The sequence below is a fragment of the Aspergillus flavus genome, chromosome 2 (genome assembly GCF_009017415.1).
Source record: "Aspergillus flavus chromosome 2, complete sequence".
NCBI classification, from domain to species: Eukaryota; Fungi; Ascomycota; class Eurotiomycetes; order Eurotiales; family Aspergillaceae; genus Aspergillus; species Aspergillus flavus.
Window position 1 is genome coordinate 5,581,243 of NC_092409.1, and position 26,043 is coordinate 5,607,285.

A 26,043-nucleotide genomic window follows, 5' to 3' on the forward strand; every position below is an offset into this window, starting at 1 on the left:
TTTTGAATAAGCTGTTTCTCAGCTTTATATATAGATTCTATTGTTTGTGTAGTATGAATAGCTTTAAAAATGAGAGAAATACTGATATATAGAAAAAATGACGTTGAGCCGTAGCCGACCTCTACTGTGAGACGGGTACACAGCTGAAAATGAAACCTTAGCTACGCAACCCGCAGAAAATCTGCGAATCATGCAAAATAGTTGCCGATTTGGGCAGCAAATAGGGCATTTAGCGACACGCTAATTCATCCTAGGTTTAGCTGTGCCAATAGCATGTTCTAAAAGAGCGCAGATCGCAGATCTACATACAAGATGGAGGTGCCGCGGAGTTAGGGCTATGTGCAGTACCGACAGCTGAGTAGTAGTAGTTCTAGGGGAATACAAGATAGCGATCCACCGTTGCGCTTTCAAACTTTTTGCATCCCACTGTAGTCAACACCATTCTCACCCTGGATGTGGACACGAGGCAACCTCGATCTGGCCAGTAACTGGTACACACACACACACGCGTGTCTATCGAACATGAAAAATACGCTTCTTAAGCGAGCTGAAGCAGTTCGCATAAGCTGTGCACAGACGTCCTAACTGAGAGAGATCGGCAAAAGCTGAAAGACATATTCAGCTCAACATTCAGCCAAGAGGGGCCCATCCCACCGTATTAATACCCCTCTCAATCTACCATCTTGACCATGTCCAAACATACCTTATTTTCATTCTCTCATTCTCTTGAATCTCTTCAAAATGCTCGACGCAACCGAAGTCCCGTTTGACGCGTCCCAGTTCGCCTTTCGGACCAATTTCGATGGCCTCAGTACTGACAACCCTGCCCTAACACACCACCTTGAGAATGCGAAAAAAAGCTACCGAGACAGTCTGTTGACCTTCGCATCTCAAGACGAGGACGCACGAGAAGAGTACAAGGCTGCGAAGGATGATGGCTTGACTACTGCTCCCTTTGGACATTGGGCGCCCGAAAATGTAAGTCGAAAGAGATTATTTTGATTTCTGATATCAGCTAGAAAGATCTGGTGTTTAATATTCGACCTATAGTATCCTTCATGGAGTCACGCAAAGCAGAGCCTGCAGGCTGCGGGTGCCCAGTTAACTCAAATCGCCATGCAAGCCTTTGGGCCAGCCTACCAGCAAAAAATTGGACAGGAGCAGTCAAACTTCAGTCAGGACGCATTTCAGGCCGGACATTACCCGGAGTTCTTCTAAGGCATGGTGGATTACAACTTGAAGCTGGAAGTATTTGAGGTTAGCTTGCAGTGTATATGCGTCAAGCCTTATTATTATTAAATATAGCTGCTATTTTATAATATAAATGGTAACTACTATTTCTTATCACATGAATAGAATGGAATGCTTAATAATATAATAGCAAGTCAATGACAGTAATAATGTTATCAATCTATATCCGGCGTTTGTTATCGGCCTCTTTTTACCTTATTTCCAACTCAATGAAATCAATTAACAAAATGCTAGAACTACGCGACAATGTCTCTCGCACATAAGCCCCCTCTTCTATTGGTGAATCCATCTTTATCGGCCTCCGCGCCGCAGACGTCTTCTGGCAGTACAATCTCCTCCACCGAAGCTGGGGAATTTCCATAATCGAGGGAAGGCGGTGGGTGGTCGGAACCCGCCACTGATATAGGTTTATTTGATATCCTTTTGTCCAACTCTGTCTCCTTCTCCACTACTTTGAACGTCGGCGGAGTCGTGTTTGTCAAGATAGGTACGTAGATTGTTCGTCGAACTGAACTGCCTTTTAAGCAGTGGAAAACTAGTTAGCCTATAATATTCAAAGAGTGCAATAATCAGTTCCCAGCACTTCCTAAGTACTTGGAAAGAAGGGCCATACGTTGGTCTTATCGCAATCCTGGACACGGCAGAAGAGCTCCCCATAATAGAGGATTATCCCATTGCTATCCTAAGTAGTTCTTAAGCAGTTAATAAGTATTTAAAGTCTTGTCATCGTTTCAACAGTAACTGCTTACCAAGTGCTTCTTAAGCCTTTGGCGACCGGGGAAGTGACTCACCTCTTCATAAGCGGGCAACTCCAAACCTCCTGCTGCCACCTGTATCTTATACCACTGGTAGTATCGCTAAATCATCGTTCTTTAAGTGCTGATTCGGGCAAATACCAAGTGGGCATTTAAAGTACTGTTCTGACCAGAGCAGCCATGATTGGTGGTGGTGGTGGTGGTAGTGGTAGGTAAAAACGTTCAAAAGGGTCGCTGAGCTTCAATCCGGAAACTATTACGCATACCTAGCCTCCCTTTGTATCTTCCGCGCTCATTGTGACGGATATTCCTCACCGGTATGTTAAGTGGTACCTTGTCTGAGGCATGCAGAACACTCCTCGCCGAGAGGTGGCTGCGCCCTAGGTCTAGTCACAAGGATTGCTTCGCGGAGCTAGGCACGAACAGCCAACTGAGCCGGCTTGCTATATCCGCACCAGCAGACAGACCGGAGAACCGGTGCTTGATCATTCTGATCCACAACAGGGAGATCAACGATGAAGTCCATAGTAATTGTGTGAAACGGCTCAGTTTGCCTGGCTAAGCTAATCCCCACCAAACCATTAGTCCGGGGATAACCAAGCCGAGCAAGCACGCAGGATATAAAAGGTTCAGCGAAGCGGGTGAGTCTCTGGTGGTAACCACCGGCTTCTTCAGCACAATCGCATAATTTGATGAGCCTAGATTCTCACTAGTCTTTACATATCGGAAGTTGCATCTGTATGCCGCCGATTCCCTCGTTAATCTATACCCCATGCGACGGGAACGGCCGTTCGCTGCGTAGTAAGGTCCATCTTGACTCTAGCAGCTGCCGCTTAAAGGGTTGATTTAGATAAATTCCTTCCCAGACATGTTGGAAGTGCTTGACCAACAGGTAACACCGAAAACCAAGCGACCGCACTAGCTGGTCATAATCAGGTTCGACAAGCACACTGCGCAATCAACGACAGGTGTTACACCTTTCACCTGGGCTGTGTCTTGACGTGCGGGCCCTGACGAGATGAAGATTGTTCCTCAATCCCTCAAAACAGATGTAAGTAATACGGCTCTATTGGGTGCTGGAATGCCGCGGGAACGCGGGAGTTGCAATTCACGGTCTGCTTATAGTGGAAACCATTTCGGTGTTCTTCTGCCGTATGATGACTTCGATATCTTCGTCGTCCTCGAAACAGTCGGAGCTAGTACGCAACCGAGAAGAGCCACGGACGCTTCAATCTACAGGTAATTATCCTTCTTGGGAGGCTTTGACGCTTGGAACTTTCCCCGGCCGTGCCCGCAAAGCTGACGCCTGCGGTGATCCCTGGGAACATCCATCGGGACCGGTGGCACCAGTCCGTATTCCGTGATGGCCTCCATCAGTCAGTCCTTTGGGACATTGGAGTAGGATCGACGTGTAGCACATTCTGGAGGTCACCAATGTCGACTTCGCGGCCTCGGCGGATCGTTCGTGTGCTGTTGGTCGAGCCGTGGTGGGTAGATCGAAGCCTCTCCATGTCATAAACTGTAATCTTGCCTACCACATATCATGAATTTGTCCTTTTGGTCTGTCAAGGGAGCTTGACATTGAGAGTCTGGGATTCCTTGACCGAACTCTTCTCTTGTCTTCGTAGCTAGGATGGTAGTTAAGATAACATCTTTTCGCACTCTGATTAGAGCTTCATTTTGCTCAGCATCCTCAAAAGCTAAATCATAAGCGTCCATGAACTGTAAAATACCACATCCCTGTTCCTCCAAGGGATTATCCAGATGTGACGGATCAATATCTAGCAGAGGATCCACTATTGACCTATGCCCACGGTTCTGATTAAGGAGGGCTTTCTGCCACCGTTAAGCGAAATATTCCCCTGGATTCATGCCTGCGATCAAATTCATCGCATCGACTTATCCAGTGGCCCCTGATTGAAGAATTTTAAGCATAGCCCTAGCGTTTAAGAAGCCGGGGGGGGGCTGTCCCAAAGTTTTCCTCGTTGCCGGGTCAGACCTCTCTCATAGTGCCAAGAAACTGAGGATCGACAGTTATAGTATTGAGCTGACTCGTGGCTCTATAATATTATGCAACACAGCGGACTGCCTTTCTGCGTTGTGCGGCCCACGGTGGGCAAACGGCCTTCCTCTATTAGGAGGGCATTAATCTTCATAGGTTTTGCCCTAATACCAAAACAGCAACAGAAATTTTCACCTACCACCCTCCACCACTTACGGCGTGCTATAAGATCTTAGTATAGATTTTCCTGAAGTCGACTTGGATGAACTGGACCTCTCAAAACTTTTAAGTGCCTGATGGATGGAGGATCGAACACGCTCCTTCATGGCGCCAGTCAACTCTGGCCGTAAGTTCTCCAATTCGGCTATATAGCAAAAGCAGCGCGATAGTGAAATTGCTCATCTAGCTTAAGAATTGGATGTTTCATCCTGATTAGCTATGAGGGTATCCATGCATTAGTTTCGCATTCTTTAGTGTCTTCGTCTCGGATAGCAACGATCCCCTGAGCGTTCACAACGGTGAGATCGCATCCCTGACATTGCTATTCGATACATGGTATAGTTGATCATCTCTTGTGCATTTGTCGCTATCATATGAAAAGTTCTTTGCACTTTTGTATATCGTTCATAATTGAAAATGTTTAAGAGGAAGTGGGATCTTAGTATTGTGCATTATGATCTTAAAGCATGAGACTGGCATCGATGTATCTGGCATCGCAGCGAAATCATGTATCGTGTTCGACATAGCTCTCATCCATATAGTCGAATCGAACGATTCCTCAACCGGATAGCGATACATTCTCACAACCTTTGTCTGCCCTAAACATGGTCCTCTCTGGGCTTGACTACCCTCGGCACTGATAAAGAACGTGTTACTTGCTTATTAAATCCTTCAGCAGTGCTGTAATGATGTGTTCGTAATTGGGTGATACACGTATCAGGCAGTCTTAGAGTTTGTCGTCGTAGAACACTGTGCTGACAAGCCCTTTTGAGGTCTTCTGCGGTTAGGTAATGGCAGACTCATAGTGAGCTCCAAATTTGATAATCGTTATCTTTCGTTCTGCGAGTATGATGACACATGTGCGTAGCAGCAGTTGAATGTCAGTCACGCTATGTGAGACGGACATGTCTGCGTCTATCATTGATGGGTGTTTAATCTTTTAAACCTTAGGCAGAAGTTCCCACAGCTTGTGGGTAACGTTGACCATGCACATCATGTTCGAACAGGTCTCTGTCCCATCTGGACCTAAGACCTGTTTCTCCCAGGCATTGATCTTTTCTGCGGTCGAGAAAAACTTTGACACAGTGGTGTCCATTCCTAGCTCGCTGGATATTTATGCTTAACGAATCTTGACCACAACGTCTTCAACCTCTAAGTGTGCTTGCAAAAGTCGCTCGGCCATTTGTTGTGACGGCCGTGGGTCGCCAAGTCGAGATAACGTGGTAGACATGGACATCATCTACATGCTATTTCTTTCGGTTATCCTCGTCGTCCCGATCGCTGGTATAAACCTTCCACCATAACGGTTCACTGGTTTGGATGCGTACTAACGACTCGTTAAGGTCTAGTCCACCGGGCATCCAGTTTCCTCCCATGCGCCTTGTCCCTCTGAAAATCGCGGACCAAAACCAAGTCTCCTTTTCAAATGGCACGCTCATCACCGGATCGTTAAATCGCTCGTTCCTCGGAAGCAGCGTTGCTAATAGGTAGTAATCTGTCTTGCCTATAGTTTGCCTTTTTGATGGATGGTCTATCTCCAAGATTCCTCGAACGGAAGATTGACGCCGAGGACGAGGAAAATTACTGCAGAGTGAAGGACAACATCATGTGGTGTCAAGGTCGGGTACCAAGCATAGAATGCTCCCTGCCATAAGTCGAATGTTGAAGATCCGTCACGCTCCACAAAGTGTTCGGCCTCTTCAGACAAGCTGATAGCATCATCGCTGTGATTTTTATTCACCATGCTCACGGTGGGACTCTGGTAGTAGTCCGTCTTTGCAATGAAAACTCGTCGGAGTCTAGAGACACCATAGTTAATCAACGGCCATAAGATAGTGTATAGAAGGGACGGATATCGGTACCACTTAGCCATGTAAGCAAGTAGCTCGGTGTCACCCGGAGAAAATTGAACCCCAGGCTTCTCAGGATTTGAAGGTTTGAATGTCCAATAGACCCATACTGTTTCATGAGATTTGCAAATTCGCCGCGGCTTAATAGTGCGGGGAGATCCAAATTCTGGGCTGTTCCTGCTTAGACTCCTAGTCTCGATAGACAGACTAAGAAAAGGTTAGTGGTCAGTCTAGAATGTATCAAGGAGCACTTCTTTTTTCTCTTGTTGGCTGCTCAGACTCTGTTACTGGACTTTGGAACAAGGTTGATTGACTTTCGGTCTGTATTTGACACTGGCTAAATTTCGCATTGCCGATCACGGTGTCCACTTCACGAAGAGAGCCGCTCTGGAAAGCCCGAGTATCAGTATGTCATAGTATACTGCGAATCAGATATGCGAACCAGTCAGTTCAGAATATATGGGCCCGTTCTAGAAGATCTGAGAGTGTGTGGATGTGAGCTAGTCCATAAGGATAGTTCGTCCGGGAGCAATGAATAATCATATCCCGTATTTGATATGAATGCCAATGTCCCACGCAATTCGTAGGGATAGTAAATCAGTGTTTATACTGTTCGCTATGGAGGCTGCACAGTAGTAATAAACAGGCTGATCCCGATTTGAACGTATCGAGCACAATCATGATAACCGTCTCGAGAAGGCGATCTGCCCTCGAAACAGAGCAACCATGCGAAATTGGGGCTTTCTATCTGTCTCCTCTCCGATGTACCTATAGTGTACACCGAGATTTGTTTTATATCAATCTCGTTAGATCTTACGTCAATGCTCTTGAATCCGCACGACGAACCAAGCTCTAGTTGACTCGGTATAGAGTCCACCTTCTTCGCCGGACTACTGACATACTCCACATACACACCTTCGCCCTACGCGAAGTGCTTGTTTGTTGTATTTGAAGTATTGCTCTCCGTCGATAACAGACAAGTAAAGTGAATGTCTCTGAAGCTACACAATTAAATCAGCCACGATTGGTGCAATTAGTGGCTAGCGACGTAGAGTATACCTAGGATCGTTTTGTTAGGGTCCGCCCAGTGTCCTTGCAGAATGGAAGTCATTCCCATCTTCACTCCGCCAGGTTTCAAAACAAGTTGAAATTGCTTAAGACATAATACTTTCAGATAGTCTCGGAAAAACGAGAGGAGCAGGTCTTCCACAATAATGGTCCGATGGGCTTCCGCCATTTCCCGCAACCACCTGCGATCTGCTTTGCTTAACGGTGGGCGGGGCTCTACCGTTAGATCGACGGTTCATCCGAGCAGGTGGCTTTGGACACATCGTCGTGGCGGTAATCACCCTTCAGATGATAGGCAACTGCTTCATGCCAATCTCCTTTCGAGCTGTCTAAATCGACATACAACAGGCGATCCAGCCTCTGGTGTTGCAGCAACTCAAAACTTTCTCGTCCTCGTCAATTGTATATAGGCTCGCTGCCGGGCTTGGGAGTGGCCGGCTGTCCTTAATGTGACTATAAACATTTGTTAGAAGACCCATTCTTTCAGCCCTAATCCTAGAGAGTTATCTTACCAGCTTCGAGGCCTAATTGCCTCCTGCATTGATCAGGATCAGACTCCGGATGAGGCAATGGTTAAGGTATGCAAGGATGCCATATCTATAGTTTGTTATGTCCCTTCCATAGGTGCCCATTTACACCTACCAGCCAATATTTCCCCCTTTCTCTGAATATCGCTCGGTTTTACTGACGGTATATCGAGAGAGTGGGGTTGTGACCGCCAGAATATCGCATTTTGTGGAAATCTGAGCGATGAGCAGGCGCTGGACATGGATCTTGTGGAATCCGGACTTCTCCTCTTCAGGATATTTTGAGATTTCGGGATGAAATTTCGTTGACATTTGATGTATTCTGTTCAATAGATAAAATTCAGTATTGTCTGGCTTGCCAGTGGCAGTTCCATAAATTGAACCGGGTCGACGAGTGTACACCTTTCTTTCACAAATTGGAGCAAGATGTGTCGCAAGACGGTTTTCCATTCTTCAGAATGTACAAGCAGCCCATCATCATCCAGCGTTCTCGTTCTTGAAGCCCGTAACTTTCTTATGTTTTCATACTCGCCACTAAAGTCTCCAAGACTGACCTCGTATAAAATGTCAGCTTTCCGACAGCGATATCCCCTCGTACTTTCATTCGAGCTATCCATTCGCTGAGATATTGCTGAGGACCACGTGAAACTTCGAGTGGTCCTCTTATCGTTGTAGGGCCTCCTTATGCATGATGTCAAACATTCGAATCATGTTCCAAGCTGCGAACAACATGCTGCTTAGGTATTGCAGAAAAATGTTTAGTATCTAATGTGATGACGATGTGGGTCAATGGATACTTCTGGTGTATTTGGTGTTGAACCTCGGTGTACAACAGACGCGAGGAAGTTGCAATCATCTTGATAGGCTCTGCTCCCCGCAGGTACATGAAAAGGCATTTGCAATCTGGGAGTCAGGACTAACAAGGTCCGCCCGAATGGTGTGTTTTGGACATAGTTACAGGATTACTTGATAACTCTGTGCATGCTTTTGTCGAGGCCCTCTGAGATAAATACACTCCTCACTCTGAGACAACATGGGGTGGTGGGCTCCCAAAATGGCTCGACTGCTCGTTGCCTAAGTTAAATGGCCTATTCGGGAGTAGTGACAATGTCCAATAGTTTTCATTTGGTAAATATGGACAGACGCTAACACGTCAAATAACTGGTGTTGGCTTTGGGATGATTCTTGACAGCGGGAGACTTGGGGCTTCCTAGCAAGCACTTCGCAGATCTGGCTGACACTCAGCTCTCGGCATGCCCTAGGCCGACAGAGCATTTTCCATATGCTCCCTATATAGACTACTCGTAAACAATGGTCACAGGTTCCGCGATATACCCCTGCAAAGAAGTCGTGCCGTTCATTGCCTGATAAATAGCCTGCGCAAAAGCCTGGGCGCTAAGCTTGGCGCCCTCGGGGCTCGTGTGGGTGTGGTCGTTGGGATATAGGGCGTTGACAGCATCGGAGCCGAGCTGCAGGTACATGTTGCTGACTGCCTGGAAGTGGTCGACAAAGGTGACATCGTCGCTGGCAAGGGCGTCAGCGGCCACCTTCTGGTAGCCCACGAAGCGACTAGGCGAGCCTCCATAAGAGCCACCCTCCCACTGGTTATTGGGCGTCTGAGAGCTTAGGATGACTGTGGCCCCCTTACTTAGCATGAGCTTGGCTGCTTGGATGACGTAGAAGACAAAAGTGTAAACGGTCTCGCCCGTTGCATCAGAGATGCACGTCTCAGTACCAGCTCCCGGGCAGTCGGAGCGGCCATTGTCGTTGGACTCGGGGGAGCCGCCGTCGTTGTGTCCAAACTCGATGACAACAATGTCACCGTCCACAACCAAGTCCGCAACGGCTTGGAATCGACCTTCATCCGTGTAAGACCGGGCTGAGCGGCCGCCAATAGCCTTATTCACGGCGGGCACCGTCAGGAGATCGCCGATGTAGGTACCCCAGCCGTCAGTGTCGCCATCGTTGGCGCCCTTCGCGGCCATGGTGCTGTCACCACAGAAGTAGACAGTTTGAGCAGTGGCAGCTCCAATGGCGCCGAGCAGCAAGGCCGCCGAAGATGGCGTGAATCTCATGATGACGGGGTTGACAAATGCGGAAACACGGGGCGTCCGAGAGGTTTGAGGTGTTCAGCAAACAAGTAATCTGTAGCTATAGGAATTGGTTGTTGGTCGCAGGCAATATGCTTCACTTGGCAAGATCAATTCCGGGAGTTAGTTTATATACATCACCCATAAGTCTACAATTTGATCCTGGTGAAAAGCCCTAATGCCTTACGCAGCATAGACAGTCCTGATTCTGCGATTTGAAGAAGATATTAGTTCCGCTCGACCGGCTCGTATTCTTTTGTTCCGGTCAAGCTCCGCGATCTGATATTGAAACAGGCATTTTTCCACCAGTCAAGGGGCCTGAGCTTTCCACACGAGGAAAGTCTCCGTGTTTTTGAACAAGCTGGGGTTATGCACCTTCCCCGCATTTTGCTCTGAGGAATCCGATGCACGTTCGAATAATTTAACTCAATTTCCGGCCGAGGTCTACGCACTGTTCTGGGGTAATAATTGGTGGCATTGTTGGTGGAAGAAGCGGATTTAGACCTGGGCGGAAAATCTGCTTCTTAGAGTCAACGCCACGGGTTTGGTGTCTAAAGAAAAACGCCACACAAACATCACCTTAGGAGGGATACCTCACTTCCTGGCTCTTCCCCCTCCTGAGAGATAGACAGCCCAGCACGTTTCCTGTGCTTCAAACGATCCCTAGACTGCTCCCTCCTACCTGGAAGCATCGTTGTGAATGAACCGCAGGGTCCATCGCAGCCTTAAGGTGACCTTGGATACCATTCGAGTTACGGTGGCTGGACAGATAGGCACATATCTCTTACCATGAGTTGGGTTCTTGTGTAGGTTCAAAAGAAGGGTTGGGAGGGGATGCGAGACCTTGAGGAAAAGAGCATATAATATAGTCTACTCATTGCTTCACTACATGACTTACACTGCAAACATCCCGGGGTTACCTGAGACCTGTAGCATCATTCATAGCGTGCTCATTCACGATATCAAGCCTGTTGAGTACTGCCTACTGCAATTAACCCACTTAGGGAATGATTGGATTCCTCGAATACCCAAAAGAGAATGAAGTGGAAAATGAATCATTGAATATAGTCATACAGATGGGCAAAGAACAAAACAAAGTAAGGTTGAATGGAGGAGAACGCGGGCGGGGTAAAGAGAGGGAATCCCTTACCAATGCTTGGCCGCACCTGACGGCATCAACCTTCGACAGATTTCACTGTGGCATACAGCAGCAACTCATGGAAACGTTGGAGCAAGGCGAAAAGTCAATAGGAACCAACTACAGATTTAGAGCATCGTTTGATTGGGGGTATAGGCCACGAGCAGGTCACAACTCCCTTCATCAAGAATTGCTGCATGTACTACCGTCTAGAACGGCTTTGCAGTAGTGTCCAATAGTCTACGGTCACCATCTATTGGACTACATGGCCTGGTTTAGCCAACATACTATCGGCCTTCCCCTCTTGTCTCACGCATAGGCGACAGGGAAAATGTCCTCCAGATGACTAGAAAAGGTCAACGTGCCGAATAACAAGTGAAAGAAGAGTGCGCTAGCATCAGCAGCGATGCAAAGCGCGACGAGAGCACGGATACTGTCCGTGTAAGGTTGGTCAGCTTGCATATGAAGGTGGTTACCTGTCAACCAAACATGGATAAACTCGCTGATTCTGGTATTCACGGCGCCAAATATAATATATAACCGCCGTAATTGAGTAGGGAGATGGGTGGGTCTGATCACGAAGTTTAGATCAACGAGCACGTATCGTCGAATCAAAAGGTTTCTGCAAGAGTTGGTGTGACAAGGTAGCAAGACGCCGACCTAGACACTAGACTCTACTCCCGTTAGATCAGTGAAGAACTGTTGCAGCTTCAAGATATCTTGTGTTGGTGTATGATGGGCACAAGCTCCAACATACTCCGGGGTAGTCATGTGTGCAACGTCGAAAAGTCATGGAAGCGCTAAACGGGTCGTAACCGCCAGCCCACTCCTTCGGACAATAAAGCTACCATAAACGGCGTATCAAGGGTTCGGCAGCTTGACTAGATATGCAACGAAGGAAAGGTAAATCATGATGGAGTCCACATGAGCGATGATTTTGTCAGGGTTGCGGTTCGAGGGCGAGCCGCCGCTAGCCCCCTAGTGTTGTGGCCCGCGTTAACGTTGAGCGAACCAAAAGGGACAATTACCCACAAAATTGACGATTTGAGGAAGCATAATTAAACTGTCGCCCGGGGTGATAAGGTAGTTCCCATATGGCGATTCGTGTTCAATGTGGGATTTGATGCAGAAAAGGCGCCAGAGGATTCTTCTAGGTTGTTGGTTGCTGGGTATTCAGATGTTGGATTGAGGAGTAGAAAGCACAATTTCCAGTCGACCAAGGTATAAAGAGGACGACAGAGGAAGACAGAAGACGACATTCAGGTTCAAACATCACGGATCATCGTTCCCCTCTTCTAGCTGTCAAGCTCACTGAGCTTCGTGAATCGGAGTACATTCGCCTTTGATTTGGCCGCAACGGTCGCTGTCTTTGCGCCTTTGCTGCGGTATAGCTAGATTCTGGCCAAGAATTGCCACGAATCCTACAGTTTGGTGAGTCTATGCTCTGATTCGTGAGGTGCTCAGCTGCTGTTGCTCTTGTTGTTGCTTGACTGCAGCCGCGCACTTCGGAGGGAGGGCGATGCACTAATCCCTTTCAGGGCTAAGGCGTGACACTGACCCTTGCGCTGAAAGATTACCTTCATCGGTATTGTATCGATACCGTCGTGAACGTTATTACCTGTATTGTAGCGCCCGCCTGCCTTTGCAACTCAACTTTATAACATAAATCTCACTCCGCGCCCTGACTTTTCTCTCTTTCTTTTACTGAGGACCAGCGAGAGGTCAAGAAAAGAAGTCTCCTTAGTATCTTCTCTTTGGCGACATCTGTTCTAACGGTCTAACTCTCTCGCCCTGTGGCCTGACTTGTATGGTCTGCTCCATCCATTGCATGACTCCTACTATACTGTCTACTTCCACGCACGTGTAAAGGTCAGGCGCGTGGTCTACATTGTCATCCATTACTTGATTCTATTCTTCTTTCTTTTCTTACTCCTTCACTCGTCTGAATTTATCGGTATTCATTTTGATCAGTCGATCTTTTCCGCCCAAGATGCCTTCTATCAAACCAACTCTCCATCCATTGCAAACCCCTCGGACTATGGTCTTTCCATCAGAGCTTCAAGAGGACTCAGGATCTTCCAGCCTTTCAGCAGGCAATGGTAGAGGGGATGAACCACTCTCGACACCAATCACACCTCCCGCAGCCTACACAGAGTTCCTCAAGAAGTTTCAGCCTATCTTATCCCCTATCACTGGGGAGCCTGACTTTTCCAAGATCCACACCCTGAGGGAAGGCCACTCCACCGTATCAAATTCTCCAACGTCCCAGCCCGCATCACGCCCGACCAGTGCAGTCAGTGGTACATTCAGCTTCAATGGTGACTCGTCCAGGTCAGCCGCCGCTTCGCTGCCACCACCAACACCGTACACAGCACCTCCAGTCAGAAGAGACCCAAGGAGCCTGCGGGCTTTACGTATCCCGCCTCCTCCCAAGTATTCGCCGATTATTGAGGCCCCCAGAAGTGCAAACACCCTCTATTCACCTTACTCTGCGTCTCCTTCGGATTGGAGATTGCGCTACTGGGAAGGCCCACACAGCGCGGTTCCCAGTGGAAGATTCAGCGTACGGCATGTCATCACTCATACCATAACCTTCAAACGAACACAGCTCGATGATCCTCCTAAGGGAAAGCGGAGAAAGCGCGAGGACTCGAATGAGCCCTAGACTTTTCAATGTCCGGTATCATGAAAGTTTATTTTGGAAACGGTCAGGTGCACTAGCGCAGGCTTTCGGCGTTATGGCGTTGAGGGAAATGCTTTTACTTAGGATAGGCGATGGTTAAATTGATTTTCCTTGATATCTTTCCACTGCGGGGTCCTTCTCTACTATGTCCATAGAAAATTGACATAATGCCTTGGTGGCTCCGATGCCTTCGTTTTCTTCGTCAGCAGGTTCCCTTTGCTTACTTACCCTTACAGGAAGGTAAATGATATGCTAATGATTAACTCCTATCATGATTTATGTGTTTACAAACTCTGTTCTGTCTTGGCCTGCTAGGAAAACATGAATTTCCGCAGAAACTATCCCAATGTATTTTGGATTATGTTGACCATAGGAAAAAGCTCACACTAAATGTTTAAGAGCAGCCATATTCACACGACGATCTATCATAGGGCGAAACCCGCTTTGACCCGATGACTTGTGCCAGTGAATTGAATTTGAAGGCCCGAGCTCAAGATGACATCCCGACACCGATATATTGGAGTTGGTGTGTCGACCCGCCAGACCGGATCCATTATGATGTCGTATGGGTTTACCAGATGCCCCGCTCGGTCTCATTCTCGTCTGTGATAGTCACACGTGTTAATCTAACACAGGTAATCAGTGACCTCTTCCCACTGGTTTCGCTTTACCGCAGCCAGTCCGATGGCAGGATCCTTGGGTAGGGTCGAGCAAAGAACGCCAGCGAGACCCGGGGATCTGGTAACGGCGGCGATTGGGCTTCCCTTGCGGACGGGCATGCGGCTGAGGCTGAGGGGTGCTGAGAAACCGCCAAAAGGAACAATGGGAGAAGATATCAGCGAAACAGGCGCGGTGACATGCATCCTAGCGTGTTCCTACCCTACCACCCGACTCAATGGACGGATTTCTCCGTGTTGTTGCCCAACTCTATGCACCATGGCTTCCTCGATCAAGGATATCCGGCATCTTGGGGAGTCAATACAGCGTAGGCCCACCGAGGACTAGCGATACACCAATTCGAGAGTGATGAAAACTGGCTAGCAAGTCAGGAAGGTTGAAGTGGATGTTGGTTCGACAGTAGTTGAACGTTGTTCAGTTCGATGGTACTGTACCGTCCGTCCATGGCGTATTGATGGAATACCGTTGGTGTAATATTACTGTTGTGTAATTTACACGATACGGCGCCAGCCCTACTCAGCCGTGGTGGAAGGATTCAGGACGTCTACTCTATCACTCCCCCGTAAACTTTGCTCGCTGCGAAGCTGGAACTAACCGCCTGTTAGTTTAATCTCAGTGGTGGCTGATTGTGTTTCGCCCCTGCAAATCAGCAGCCTACTCGATCTTTGGAGTCTCTCCACAATCGGCGACCGCGAAGCCAAGCGTGATCGTCTCTGATCCTCTACCGGGCCTGATTGGTAGAGAAGACGCGCTCGACGTTTCATGTTCTCTGCAGAATGCACATGTAGGGGGGCTACATTCTACGGCGGGTGGCTAGAAGACGGTGGCTTCAGGATCCCGGTCAATGGAAGACTTCTCAAAGGTGTTTCATCCGATTACACTGTAGAGATTGCGCTGCAATCATGCCGCAGGCAGCCTGCATGACCGCCTCCACGTTCACTTTAACGGTGCCTATCGTACCGGAGTCCCAACTCAAGGGATTACAAATTTGACAGAAACAAAGACGGAGGGGCTACACGGCATTCAATTTTGACTTTTTGCCCATCGTTCTCACCTCCATCCAGCAATCCGTCGATTCCAGCCATTGAGGGAGGGAAGAGGCACAGGAACTGGCAGAGTACCAGCGCTTTGTGAGGTCTACCAAAAAAGGTCCGCTCAGAGCCAATCAAGGCGACACCAAAGACATGGCACCTGCAGTTAAGCGCCGGCACTAGACTGGTTTCGGAGGAGAATGGAGTCGTTCCCCTCAGACGGTCCGCAGCGCAACGGCCGATGATTGGCAGCGGGGCAGAAGAATGTGTGGGGACGACGGATGACGTGGGAAATGTGATGAGTGGGAACCCTCGGCGCTACGCTCCTATTTTTGTCTTTTATTTTTCATCTTGGGGATGTAGTCTCGGTATATGCCCTTGACTTTCTTTGCTTTTTTCTCTTTTTCGATTTCGATCCCGCTTGCTGGATCCTTCGGGAGTGTCCTGACCAATAGAATGTATGAGAACATCGCACTTCCTCATTGTTGTTGGTTAACGGGAACCAATGAGGTGCATCATCACACAATTAACCCTGTATTGCCGCCGTGATATCAACTATCGAAACCGGTCAACAGGGATCGTCGCGCGCCCACCGTCCATGGAAGGATTCCATCCACTGGAATAAGCAGCCAATCCGGCACTACTGTCTAGCCCGGATCGTTGTGATGAATTTCGACCGGGGAGTCACTGCATCCCGGTCAGCCAATACCGAGATGTGAATGCCCCTCTACTGTGATGGAGGTCAAGGAGACGGTTACAGACCAAATGTCCAAGACGGAGGGACAGAGGGGAGGAGGGGAAGGCCATGCGTAAGAGGGGGAGGGGTAGGCACACCTCCTGTACATGCCTACAGCACTAGGGTTTGTATTCCCTGCAGGCTTTCTATTTTCATCACAGACTAAGGAAGTTATTTTGGGTACATCTTTTTCTGGAGGACCGGGATTCTTAGTGGTGGGTGTAGACAAGGGTGGATATTTTTGGTAACGCCCATATCAAGTGTCTCTATTTTTGGATCTGGGTTTGGTGGTTGCTATATACAATGAATGTATCCTGTGCTGATGGCGATGAGGATTTAGCTGCGATTGTTGAAATGCAAGTAGCTTGTTCGTATGGAATCATACGGCCAACGGGGGTGATTGAGTCTTGTGCAAGCTTCAAACTTTGCTCGCCGCCTACCAAAGTCAATATTTTCAAGAATGTCCTGGAAAGGACCATCTGACTGGCAATCCATAGCCAGACCCCTCCTTGACTAGTGCCGGGTGACGGTTGCAGAATTCAGGGAATGGTCGGTTCTCCTGCATATCCTTTTCCTCCTCCAAGCCCTAAGTCAGCATGCTAATTCTATGAATAGCTCATGTTGACGCCAAATACCCCCTTGGTGGAGATCTCCCGCATCGACCGTCTTCATCAAGGGCTTCAACTCGATATCACAGTCAGCACACGGCGGCTATACCACGCCAGCATCTGTGATAAGGGGTGCATCATTTCCACATCCACTGCAGATGAATTCTTCCCCCTCTCCTCGAGCCCTTGTGGGCATACCAATGAGATCGTGTTATTGCTCTTTCTTCATCAGATACCGAGACTGATCTGGCGTGGATGGCCCCGGTTTATGCTAAATTAAGCACTTCCCCTGCAGGACGGGGTTGACTCTTTATGGCATCACATTCTTGGCCGGGACTATGGTCGCATTATCACCACTGATTGCCGCTCACCTCGTCTGATATGCTTCTTGGTCTCCGCGTTTGATCATCGTGAATGAAGGGTCTAGTCTCTTGTACGATACGGTATCGTACCTGTAGATGGGTTTTTAGTATTTACCGTGACGAATTCGATCGAACGGGTTTCCTGGTAGAATGTCACAGGAAGCGGATATCTAGGGGTGAGATTCCTCTATCTTGTTTTCCAACGGCAGGTTTCAAGCCGCGGGGGTGATGAGCGGGACGGATACAGGCGGAAGTGGATGTGGTGCGTTCATCGCCTCGTGATCTATGATGCGGACATTGCTGACATGAGACGAATAGATGGGCCACTACATTACATGTTTCTACTCCGACAGAGATGATTTGTGTTTATTTCCTGGTCTCAAACAGGGACAGATCATGGTGAGTAGTATACTTATACTGAAGATTGTACACGGGATACTCCCGTATATAAAAGCGTATATACAGGACGTAGAGACGGACCACAAACCACAAACAAACAATGATGTCGACCTGCCGCCGTGCCAAGAGACTATAAAACTATAATTAGAACCCACGATCGTCAGCCCCTCAAACCAAGACGAGGTTTTCTCCTCCATTCCTCCCTGGAAGGACGAATAATAGCACCAACAATAAGACCTTTTCCACTGCAAGGGAAAAATTACTGTGGCGCTAAAAGCCGACCTTTATCCCGTGATCCACCAGCGTTTCCCGCCCATTGATCGTTTCTCCAAACCACCACCTCTTCAGATGTATCGTCCATCTTCGCAGCCCGGCTGTTAGCCAGTCTGAGCGTCGTCCTGCAATCCAGTTCGTGTTATTCCTGATTCGGAAACCACTTCCCTTTTTTTGCTTTTCTTTTACCTGTCCCCTGTGGTATCTCTCCTATTTCGCCATGTCTCAAGCGCCGCCTTTCACCCCCGACAGCGAGTTTGCCGCCCTCGAGACGCCCCGCGTCCCGACGGGCAGTCTCTCCATCACCGCGTTAGCTCGGTTTGAGTTCGAAGCCGGAAAGGCCAATGAGGGAACGAAGATCTTGATGATTGAATGGGAAGACGATGACTTGACCCGATCCTCCGCCGGCGGCGCCTGGCATGTCTCCTGGGAAGGCAAGCAGGCTGTGCTGCCGGCCGACGAACGAACCAACGACCACACCCGCCGCGTATACTTCCTCCTCCCACCGCATGTGACCATCCCGCCCGTCGTCACCTTATCGTATGAACCCCCGACCTCGGAGTCGGCTGCCAAGAAGCACTCCCTGCAACTGAACCCCCTACCGGCCATCTTCCCGCCAGAATTGGGTGCGGACGGGCGGTCCGCCGGCAAGAAGGGTGTTCTGCACACGATCTGGGCAAAGAAACGGCTGCAGTCACTGGACAAGGAGATTCGGGAGGAATGTCTCACCAACGCGGAGGGCATTGCCTTACACATGGCGCTGCAGGAGAAGGAATGGATCGAGACGAATTTTGGAGTCGGATCGAATGCAGACTCACAGAGAAACTCCATCCAGAGTAATCCTGACCCGCGCTATCCCATGGGCCCGACTACGCCCGTCTCGCCCAGTACCGGAGGCAAACTAGGAGAAAAGCTGAAGGGACTGCGGTTACAGACGGGCCAGCGCGAGCTGTCTCCCAAGTCGGATGGTGGGTTGCCACCCCTTTCCATGCATGAGGATACTTTACTAACACCGCCAGGGACGGCAGCGGCCACGCATCATCTACTCTCCCCCCAGTCCCCCGACGTCGCGGTGTCGTCCTTCACCTCTTTCCATACCGTCCAGCAGCCGACGCCCAAGGCCGAGGCGCCAGAACCGGTCCGGACGGTGGCGCATTACCCGCCCGAGTCGATCCAAGCGCAGCAGAACCGCGACGAGAACAACAACGGGTTCGCGTCGTTGGGCACGATCGCGCGCACGTCCAGCGCCGACTCGGGCGAGGACCTGTTCGCCAAGGCGCTGAGTCCGCGATCGCCGGATCTGCCGCGGAGTCCGTTTTCGTTTGCGCCGGAGCGGGTGATGTAGTGCGATTATGATTTCGTTGGCTCTTTCATTCTCTTATGATTCCCCTACAGCGTGACGATCGTGAAACGAGACAGTATGTGTACATAGACAGATAGTAGTGGAGGATATACTACTATGCGAGTACTTTTACATGACCAATATCAAGGCAGATATGCCAGCCCTACCTCCACAAATAAACAATAGTGTAAAAGAACATCACCACTCACACACGCCCCAACTCAACCATCCACCCTCCATACCACACCTCACCCATAAAAATCCAACCCAACACACCTCAATTCCTCTTCTTAGCCCCGCCCTTCCCCTTAACCCCCGAACTAACACCCTCAGCCTCCACCCCAGCAGAAGAAGAAGAAGAAGAACCCCCCTTCTTCCCATCCATATCCTCCACCTCCTGCGCATCCTTCCGCTCCGCATACCACTGCCCCGCCTGCAAAACCAAAACCCCAATCAAAACCAACGCAAGAATAGTATTGCTAGCCGCAAGCACCTTCAACGAATCCTCCCGTCCCAAAATCTGCCCCTTATCCTCTTCACTCGTAGCCAAATCCTCCCCATACTTGCCCGCGCTGACCAACCTCAACCCCTTAACGATATTGGCAATGTAGACGGTGATTCCGCACATGTAGAGAACCAGCGACGCGCCGTCGAAGAGCATGTTTGATTCGGAGGGCTTGTAGAGCTTGAGGATTAGGCCGAGGAGGCCGAGGAAGATGACGATGTGGAGGATGCGGGGGATTAGGGGGGGCGAGGCGTGCAGGAAGCGGAGGTGGGCTTCGAAGTAGTCGTAGTGGGTGGGTGGGGTGGGGTGGTTGGACCAGAGAATTGGGTAGTCGTAGGGGAGGAGGGAGAAGATGATTCCCAGGAAGAAGGCCGTTGCTGTTTCTCTTTTGTTAGTTGGTGGTTCTTTAAAGTGTGGTTATGGGGATTTTGGTTATGAGGTTATTCGGAAGAACATACGGCAGACGATGAGAAAGGTCGCGAAGGACCCGTTGCGGAAGGCCATTTTGCCTCTTTCTTTTTCTTCTTTTTCTCCCTTTTTTTGGTTTCTGGTGGAAAGGTAGGGATATGAAGGGAGGTGAGATTGGGCTTCGTATACGAGGCGGAAAGAAGAGGTGGTCGCTAATTTATTATTTGATGCGGTTGCATTTGCCAAGAAGATTAAATGGATCCCCAACCAACGCCCCGGCTTATCGGTTATCAATGGCTATTGCGACTGATTTGATAAGAAGATTGATTCGTAGATTAGGTGAAGGATTGGAGATTGCGATTTGTATTTTGTCAGGTGATTGATGTGGTTTTTATACTTTTATGTCTTTTTATTTGAGGGGAGGGGAGGTTTGGATGGACCGAGGTTTATATATGGGGTTCGGGAACTGTGGTTTGGGGTTACATTGCGATTAGAATGTTGAGCTTGTGGGACGGGGGTTGTTCTTTATGGTTGGTTACTCTTTATTTCTTACTTTGTAGGACTAATTAGGGCTTGGTACTGTCGTGGATCAATGAATGATTTATATATGATGATAATTAACCTTCATTGTGAGTCTCCATTATGAGGTTTAATGTAGTAACATCGTCTCTGTAGCTAAAACAAGAATAGATTATCCAGATATCATGTATCAGTTTGCTCCCTAAGTAACCAACCAACAAGAATGTATTCTGCAGAAACAACCAGGCCAGTATGCAAAGCAGTTAGAACTAGAATCTATAGATACCGCCCGCAGTCTTATCCTAGTTGAACCGCCATGCCAGCCGTAGCACCTGTAGGCAATAGTGGAAATAAAGGTACCTGGCTGCTGGGCGAAAAGATGTTCGAAATTGCAGTCTTCTTCCATCCAGATCTCTGTACCTGAGTGGCGAGCCGGGAATAAGCCCCTTGTCCAGCTTGTTCCACGTCTTGTCGATTATCTTGATTTTATACTCTCGGGCTTCGCCCTTCAAACCTATAGAGAACTCTGCCAAATCACCTTTCAACTAGAGGAACTCTATCATTCGAGCTAGAATTGCAAGCCTACCAAGACATGAGCAAAATCCCAATCAACATTCCAATACGTCCAGTCCCATTAAATGAAGTCATAGACTGCTCACCAAGGTGACATGACATGATTTGTTGGAAATCGGACTCTTTATGCTTCGACTGCTAGTGAAACTCACTTTTTAACCTGATATCTTCCTCTGCCTCTGCCACATGAACGATTTTTTGATTCATCGATTCGTCGAGAATCACGCATTTCCATGTTGTTGTATGGTTAACTCACTTGGGATTGCTACCATGGCAATAACCCCCTGGTCGAGGGAGTCCTCTATGTTGTATTTTAGTGAGCATGTGAGCTAACTCCCTTGTCAAGAGAAAGAATTTCTTCTCAAGTAATATGGTACTCGACTGTTAGGTAGCAAGGGTGTACCGTCTGTCTATTCCTCGAACAGCTCAAAAATATCAACGTCGGTATCGAGGTCCTGAGTGACGCGTGGTTTCTTCGTCTGACGTACTTCGATATCTAATTTAGCTCTATGTTTCTCCTGAGCCTTCTTGTTAAGTACCGCACATATGTCCTGTTGGAGTTTGGAAATAAGCCCTTGGTACTTAGCAATATAAGTATTAACCGCAAATCGGATCCATCCTTCTCGGATAAGAACATTCGGCGTTAACTGGAACCTGTAGAGGTCCAAAATCTTCGGCTATTACCCACCACTTAGGTAAGGCCTCGATATATGCTTCGTTGTCTGCCGTAGTCACCTACTTTGTTAGACTTAAGACTTCTTTCTTTGTAAGCGTTGGGGCATGGAAAACCGCCAGCTTTTTCCCGGGATAGCGATTGGTGCATCGGCTTCCCAGGAGTATCTCATGCAGATATAATGTAATGTATAGTTTCCAGTTCCTAATGGCCCGGAGCCTTCCTGCTGAAGTGTGTGTGGAATCTCTCGTTAGGATATGTATGAAATTTGCGGCTTTGCATAGGATTTCCTTTAACTAGATATATGGTTCGTTCTTTGCAATGTAGCCATATCGTTAGTTGAGTTATCACTAACGTCCCACCCCGGTATATGGGTATATTTGCGTAGATTTGGATTATGTATTCTTCCGTCTTGAATGTGATATGTAAATCCTTAACACTCTTTTCCTTTTCTAGCAGATGATCGTTGCTGCGCTGGGCAGCTTGGAGAGTCAAAGTTGCTGTCGTCACCCTTAAGTGATCGATGGATAATTGAATAGATGGAGGATAATCTGGGAATTAGTAATATCCTTAGAGATATTAGTATTGTCGTCCTGCCGAGAGATTGACAGCGAAAGGGTGTTCGTGAACTGGCGGTGATGTTAAAGACTTGCGCTTCTCCCTTCCCAGTTGAATCGTCACAGATACCCCAGGTCCCATAGATTTACTTCACACCTCGTAAAGATGGACTTGATGTATATGAATCACCACATGGATATCCAGTGATCGGCAGATTGACGCCAATCCAATGAGCGCGAGAGTCCTCCTTGTGCTCGGACATCCCTGGATAATCAGGAGAGCGTCTGCAAAGTCTCTCACATACTTCTGCAGACACGAGAGCTGTGATTCGAACCACGCGACGCCTTTGACACGAGTTACTGTTTTAAAGTGTCCTTGGCAACTTTATCCGAGAGGCGAGAGAGTAGTATGATATCTTACTTGTTTCCCTCATTTTGCTCGATGGTGGCGGGTACTTAGTTCACTGTACCCATACCCTAAGGTAGGGCATTGGGATAAAGCCACTATAAGTGGTAATCCGCACAACCGGTATCTATACCCATCGCCGCTCGCGGGTAGATAGAGACTCTACGTCTCTCACAATATTAGAAAGATCAAGCATCAGGCTAAAGGTATGAAGAGTCGCACGGATGTCCACTCATTAGGGTCTTTGCCAATAAAGTTCCCAATCGTCATCCTGGGCCAAGAAGTGCATCTCCTGGTTAGAAATGAAATAGTCGTATATTTTCGCTTAATTGTAGATAGACTAAATGAAGTCCAAGTGTATATGATGTCCTCGTGACTCGTTGCATCATCACAGTCATGGATCTTTTCAATATCATTTAACTGTTGTATAGTCGCGGACACACCTGAGCTGTAAGCAGAGCCGTACGGTACAAATGGGCTATACTCGAGTTGCCAGCCAATGGATCGGACACCTGCCGAAGAAAGATGGTCTCATTGTAGGTTGACATCAATCCGTATATGACGTTGTTATCCTGCATGTATTTCGCTATTTGGCCGATGAGCTTATGCCAAAGCTGTCAAGATCAGTTATAATGGGTAGCACGGAGCACTACCTATAACTTTCATATATGTTGCTCATTAACAATGGTCTTGTTCTTTTCATCTGGTGCGAATACTGCTAGACCAGTCAAATTGAGGTGCGTCTTGTAGTTGACACTAGGTTGGATCAACCAGCTGCCAGGGAGGAAATATGTAACAAGTGGTACGACTAAGCTTTGAAGTGATAATTCAAGTCTCTCCATTTGTAGAGTATATTCTTCGTCTTCTGTCTGTCTGCCTCTGAGGTAAACCCCAGATAAGCTTTACTCATAATGACCGCATATTAGAAGTGTTAGAATCTCGTGGTGATGGAGATGTTGCGTCTATCGTCAAGGCATATGCGGCTTCGCCTGCTTTTCACTTTTTCGTAGGTGCACCAGGACCCTAGCGCAGGATATCCAAAGTCCCACTATGTTTCTAGCTGGCCCTTTGAGCAGTTAACTGTTAAAGAGAGTTGCTTAGGACCTGTTTTGTGGTACTCGGCGTAAGTCTTCTATACAAAAAGTTGAGTCCAACCTCAGTACTACATTTGTCAGATCCATGACGGAATATTCACAGTACAAGATGCCCTCGAAGGAGGCTGCTTCAACAGATTGCTCTTGAGCCTATTTAGATATCACCGGAGAGGGATATCTCTAGGCACAACCCGTATATTTTTGAGTCTCCAATATTCTTGGGAGCCTTTTACTATCAAGCACCGCACAGTCACCTTCTGAATCGCCATGCAGGTATTTATAGTACTTCGCAACTAAGGGATCAGATTTGGTTAGGTGCTGCTGATACTTAGTTGGAGAAGTCGCCATACTGGATTCAAGACACACCACGAACCCTCATCCTCATATTAATACCTGTCTCTTTCTGAACCCAGGATAATGGAAGATACGTCTGTTGAGGGGCTTGTTCGAGCTCATCACATGCAAATGGAAATAAGAATTCTTCTATTGTGTGCCGTTGAAATTTTTGCGGCCTTTGATGCTTCGGCTGAACTGCGATGATGGCAACCAAGTGTGTGCTCTTCTCGGGTGTAAAAGATGTGGCATTCTTTCTGCTTCTAATGATAGTGACGTGTAGTCAACCTCACGACCATAACTCAGCGATTAGGTCGGGGAGAAATCTGCGCACGACCTCAGTAATCTCGAGCGGTTTGAATGAGCGATTGCCGGAGGTATCTCTGATTTTTGGATCTGGGAGTCGCACAAGACTCGCCTGTCGCATGGACAACTGTTCCAGAGCATGGAACCCCCTGACAGAGAAGACAGAAGCGACAACTGCTTATAATCACCCACAAAGAGCGCGTGGGTATCGGGCTTCAATTGATCCAGGATGTGGAAGATTTCCGGGTCACGGAAGACACTAGTTTCGCCGAAGATAACGATTTCAGAACTGAAATCCGGCCGAATCATCCCCCTTAATATTTAGTGGCAAGGTCACCACAACTTGAACATGCTGCATGCTAGTCCTGCTAAGCTCGCGTTGTTGTTTGAACAAGTTCGAGGTACTATGTTGATAACATCTTTGCTTTGGGCTACAACTCGCAATAGATGTCACGCTGCTGCTTGTCCTCCTCTATTCTAGCGATGATCACGCTTGGCCCGACTATTAGACTGTAGTAGCTATTGTAAAGCGTCGTGGACTAGGTTCTAATAGCTTTCCGACAACCTAATTTCGACGATAATTTGTAGAAATTGTTGTCTGGCTCCCGACTCCCTGAAAAGTATCTTATCATCAGGATGCTTCATCCACGCTGCAGATCTGTCTCCACGTTTGTCTGCAGAATTTCCGCATTTCAATTTTCCAGTTATTCATAGCTGCCTTCTGGTCACTGATGGCGTTGGGCAGGTTTTGTTGGTGTTCTTTTAGTAGACATCGAACCTTCTCTATTCCTGCTGTATTGTCACTCGACGAGTGGCAAGGGTTTCTGGTTTCTGCCATCTCGCCTTAGGAATACTTGTCATGGCTGGTTGAAGGAGGGGATCTGACTCGAACCAACAATCAACCTGATCTGTTGTATTAAGGGTACATGCCTGGGGTAAAGCTATGCAACGAAGGGGTAATAGGTCCTTCGAAGACAAAGCATTGGTAGATAAACGTAATCCCCGATTAATCCTATAAGGCCCTGTTGTTTCCGTCCAAATTGACAGCGTATGTTTTAGGCTTCTGACAGACATTAGACCAGCGTTTACAATTCAGGAGAAGCTGACAGTATGCGAGTGATCTAGCCTCTGCACCAGGTTTATAAAAGCATTGTATTCGCTGATAAAGGTGGCCCGGAGAAATACTTACAATCGATTTGAGATCCGTGAACTTGTCGACCGGTGTTTTTCAATTGACGCAGTCCTTCTTTCTCTGCCTCCTTACCCTTGAGGCATCGCGTGGGGTATGGCGACCCTAGGCGGCGTCCCCGATAATAAGTACTTTGAAGACAAAGCATACTCTAATTCGTCGCCCATGCCTGCACGTATCATCCTGTATCCTGACCTCAGTGCTTCCACCTCATCTTCCCAGCGTTAGGCGTAGCACAGGTACCCAGTCTGGTACTTGGCCGCGTTCCGCTCAGGTATTCCCAATGTCTTTCGGAGATGACCGAGGGAGTGATACATGGGACAACTCAAGGTTGCCATATACCACCCCATCGTGCTTTGACAACGAGTTATGGGCAGCTCCACACATCAATTATAAGGATAGAAGCATAACGCCTTCTACCAAGCTTCCAGACCTCAATAATCGGCTTGTGTCCCCGGCTGATATTAA

The 26,043-nt window shown here is 48.1% G+C and overlaps 9 protein-coding genes across 9 annotated transcripts; 6 read left to right on the forward strand and 3 right to left on the reverse strand.

Annotated features, from left to right (window-relative positions):
- The first annotated feature begins 702 nt into the window (after positions 1–702).
- Positions 703–1,365, forward strand: F9C07_2278268 (uncharacterized protein). Its single transcript, XM_041290329.2, has 2 exons — positions 703–978; positions 1,051–1,365. The coding sequence occupies exons 1-2, from the start codon at positions 742–744 to the stop codon at positions 1,216–1,218; spliced, it is 405 nt and encodes a 134-aa protein (XP_041143609.1). The 5' UTR covers positions 703–741; the 3' UTR covers positions 1,219–1,365.
- Positions 1,366–3,379: 2,014 nt separating this feature from the next.
- On the reverse strand, positions 3,380–4,334 carry F9C07_2100705 (uncharacterized protein; the record flags this gene model as incomplete). Its single annotated transcript, XM_071508918.1, has 4 exons — positions 3,380–3,537; positions 3,587–3,842; positions 4,006–4,066; positions 4,225–4,334. 4 exons carry the CDS (start codon positions 4,332–4,334, stop codon positions 3,380–3,382), a joined length of 585 nt encoding a protein of 194 aa, XP_071364059.1.
- A 2,954-nt stretch (positions 4,335–7,288) lies between these two features.
- Positions 7,289–8,172, forward strand: F9C07_1943 (uncharacterized protein; the record flags this gene model as incomplete). Its single annotated transcript, XM_071508516.1, has 2 exons — positions 7,289–7,547; positions 8,006–8,172. 2 exons carry the CDS (start codon positions 7,292–7,294, stop codon positions 8,170–8,172), a joined length of 423 nt encoding a protein of 140 aa, XP_071364060.1.
- Positions 8,173–8,970: 798 nt separating this feature from the next.
- On the reverse strand, positions 8,971–9,747 carry F9C07_1942 (putative rhamnogalacturonan acetylesterase precursor; the record flags this gene model as incomplete). The annotated part of the gene is made up of 1 exon (XM_041285008.1): positions 8,971–9,747. The coding sequence occupies one exon, from the start codon at positions 9,745–9,747 to the stop codon at positions 8,971–8,973; it is 777 nt and encodes a 258-aa protein (XP_041143611.1).
- A 3,143-nt stretch (positions 9,748–12,890) lies between these two features.
- F9C07_1941 (uncharacterized protein) lies at positions 12,891–13,565 on the forward strand (the record flags this gene model as incomplete). Its single annotated transcript, XM_041285002.1, has 1 exon — positions 12,891–13,565. The coding sequence occupies one exon, from the start codon at positions 12,891–12,893 to the stop codon at positions 13,563–13,565; it is 675 nt and encodes a 224-aa protein (XP_041143612.1).
- A 513-nt stretch (positions 13,566–14,078) lies between these two features.
- On the forward strand, positions 14,079–14,588 carry F9C07_1940 (uncharacterized protein; the record flags this gene model as incomplete). Its single annotated transcript, XM_071508513.1, has 2 exons — positions 14,079–14,109; positions 14,227–14,588. 2 exons carry the CDS (start codon positions 14,079–14,081, stop codon positions 14,586–14,588), a joined length of 393 nt encoding a protein of 130 aa, XP_071364061.1.
- A 3,302-nt stretch (positions 14,589–17,890) lies between these two features.
- On the forward strand, positions 17,891–19,148 carry F9C07_1939 (uncharacterized protein; the record flags this gene model as incomplete). Its single annotated transcript, XM_071508512.1, has 2 exons — positions 17,891–18,638; positions 18,699–19,148. 2 exons carry the CDS (start codon positions 17,891–17,893, stop codon positions 19,013–19,015), a joined length of 1,065 nt encoding a protein of 354 aa, XP_071364062.1. The 3' UTR covers positions 19,016–19,148.
- A 141-nt stretch (positions 19,149–19,289) lies between these two features.
- On the reverse strand, positions 19,290–20,021 carry F9C07_1938 (putative secretory component protein shr3; the record flags this gene model as incomplete). The annotated part of the gene is made up of 2 exons (XM_041290338.1): positions 19,290–19,894; positions 19,976–20,021. 2 exons carry the CDS (start codon positions 20,019–20,021, stop codon positions 19,290–19,292), a joined length of 651 nt encoding a protein of 216 aa, XP_041143614.1.
- Positions 20,022–21,287: 1,266 nt separating this feature from the next.
- On the forward strand, positions 21,288–21,517 carry F9C07_1937 (uncharacterized protein; the record flags this gene model as incomplete). Its single annotated transcript, XM_071508510.1, has 2 exons — positions 21,288–21,341; positions 21,410–21,517. The coding sequence occupies 2 exons, from the start codon at positions 21,288–21,290 to the stop codon at positions 21,515–21,517; spliced, it is 162 nt and encodes a 53-aa protein (XP_071364063.1).
- Positions 21,518–26,043: the final 4,526 nt, after the last annotated feature.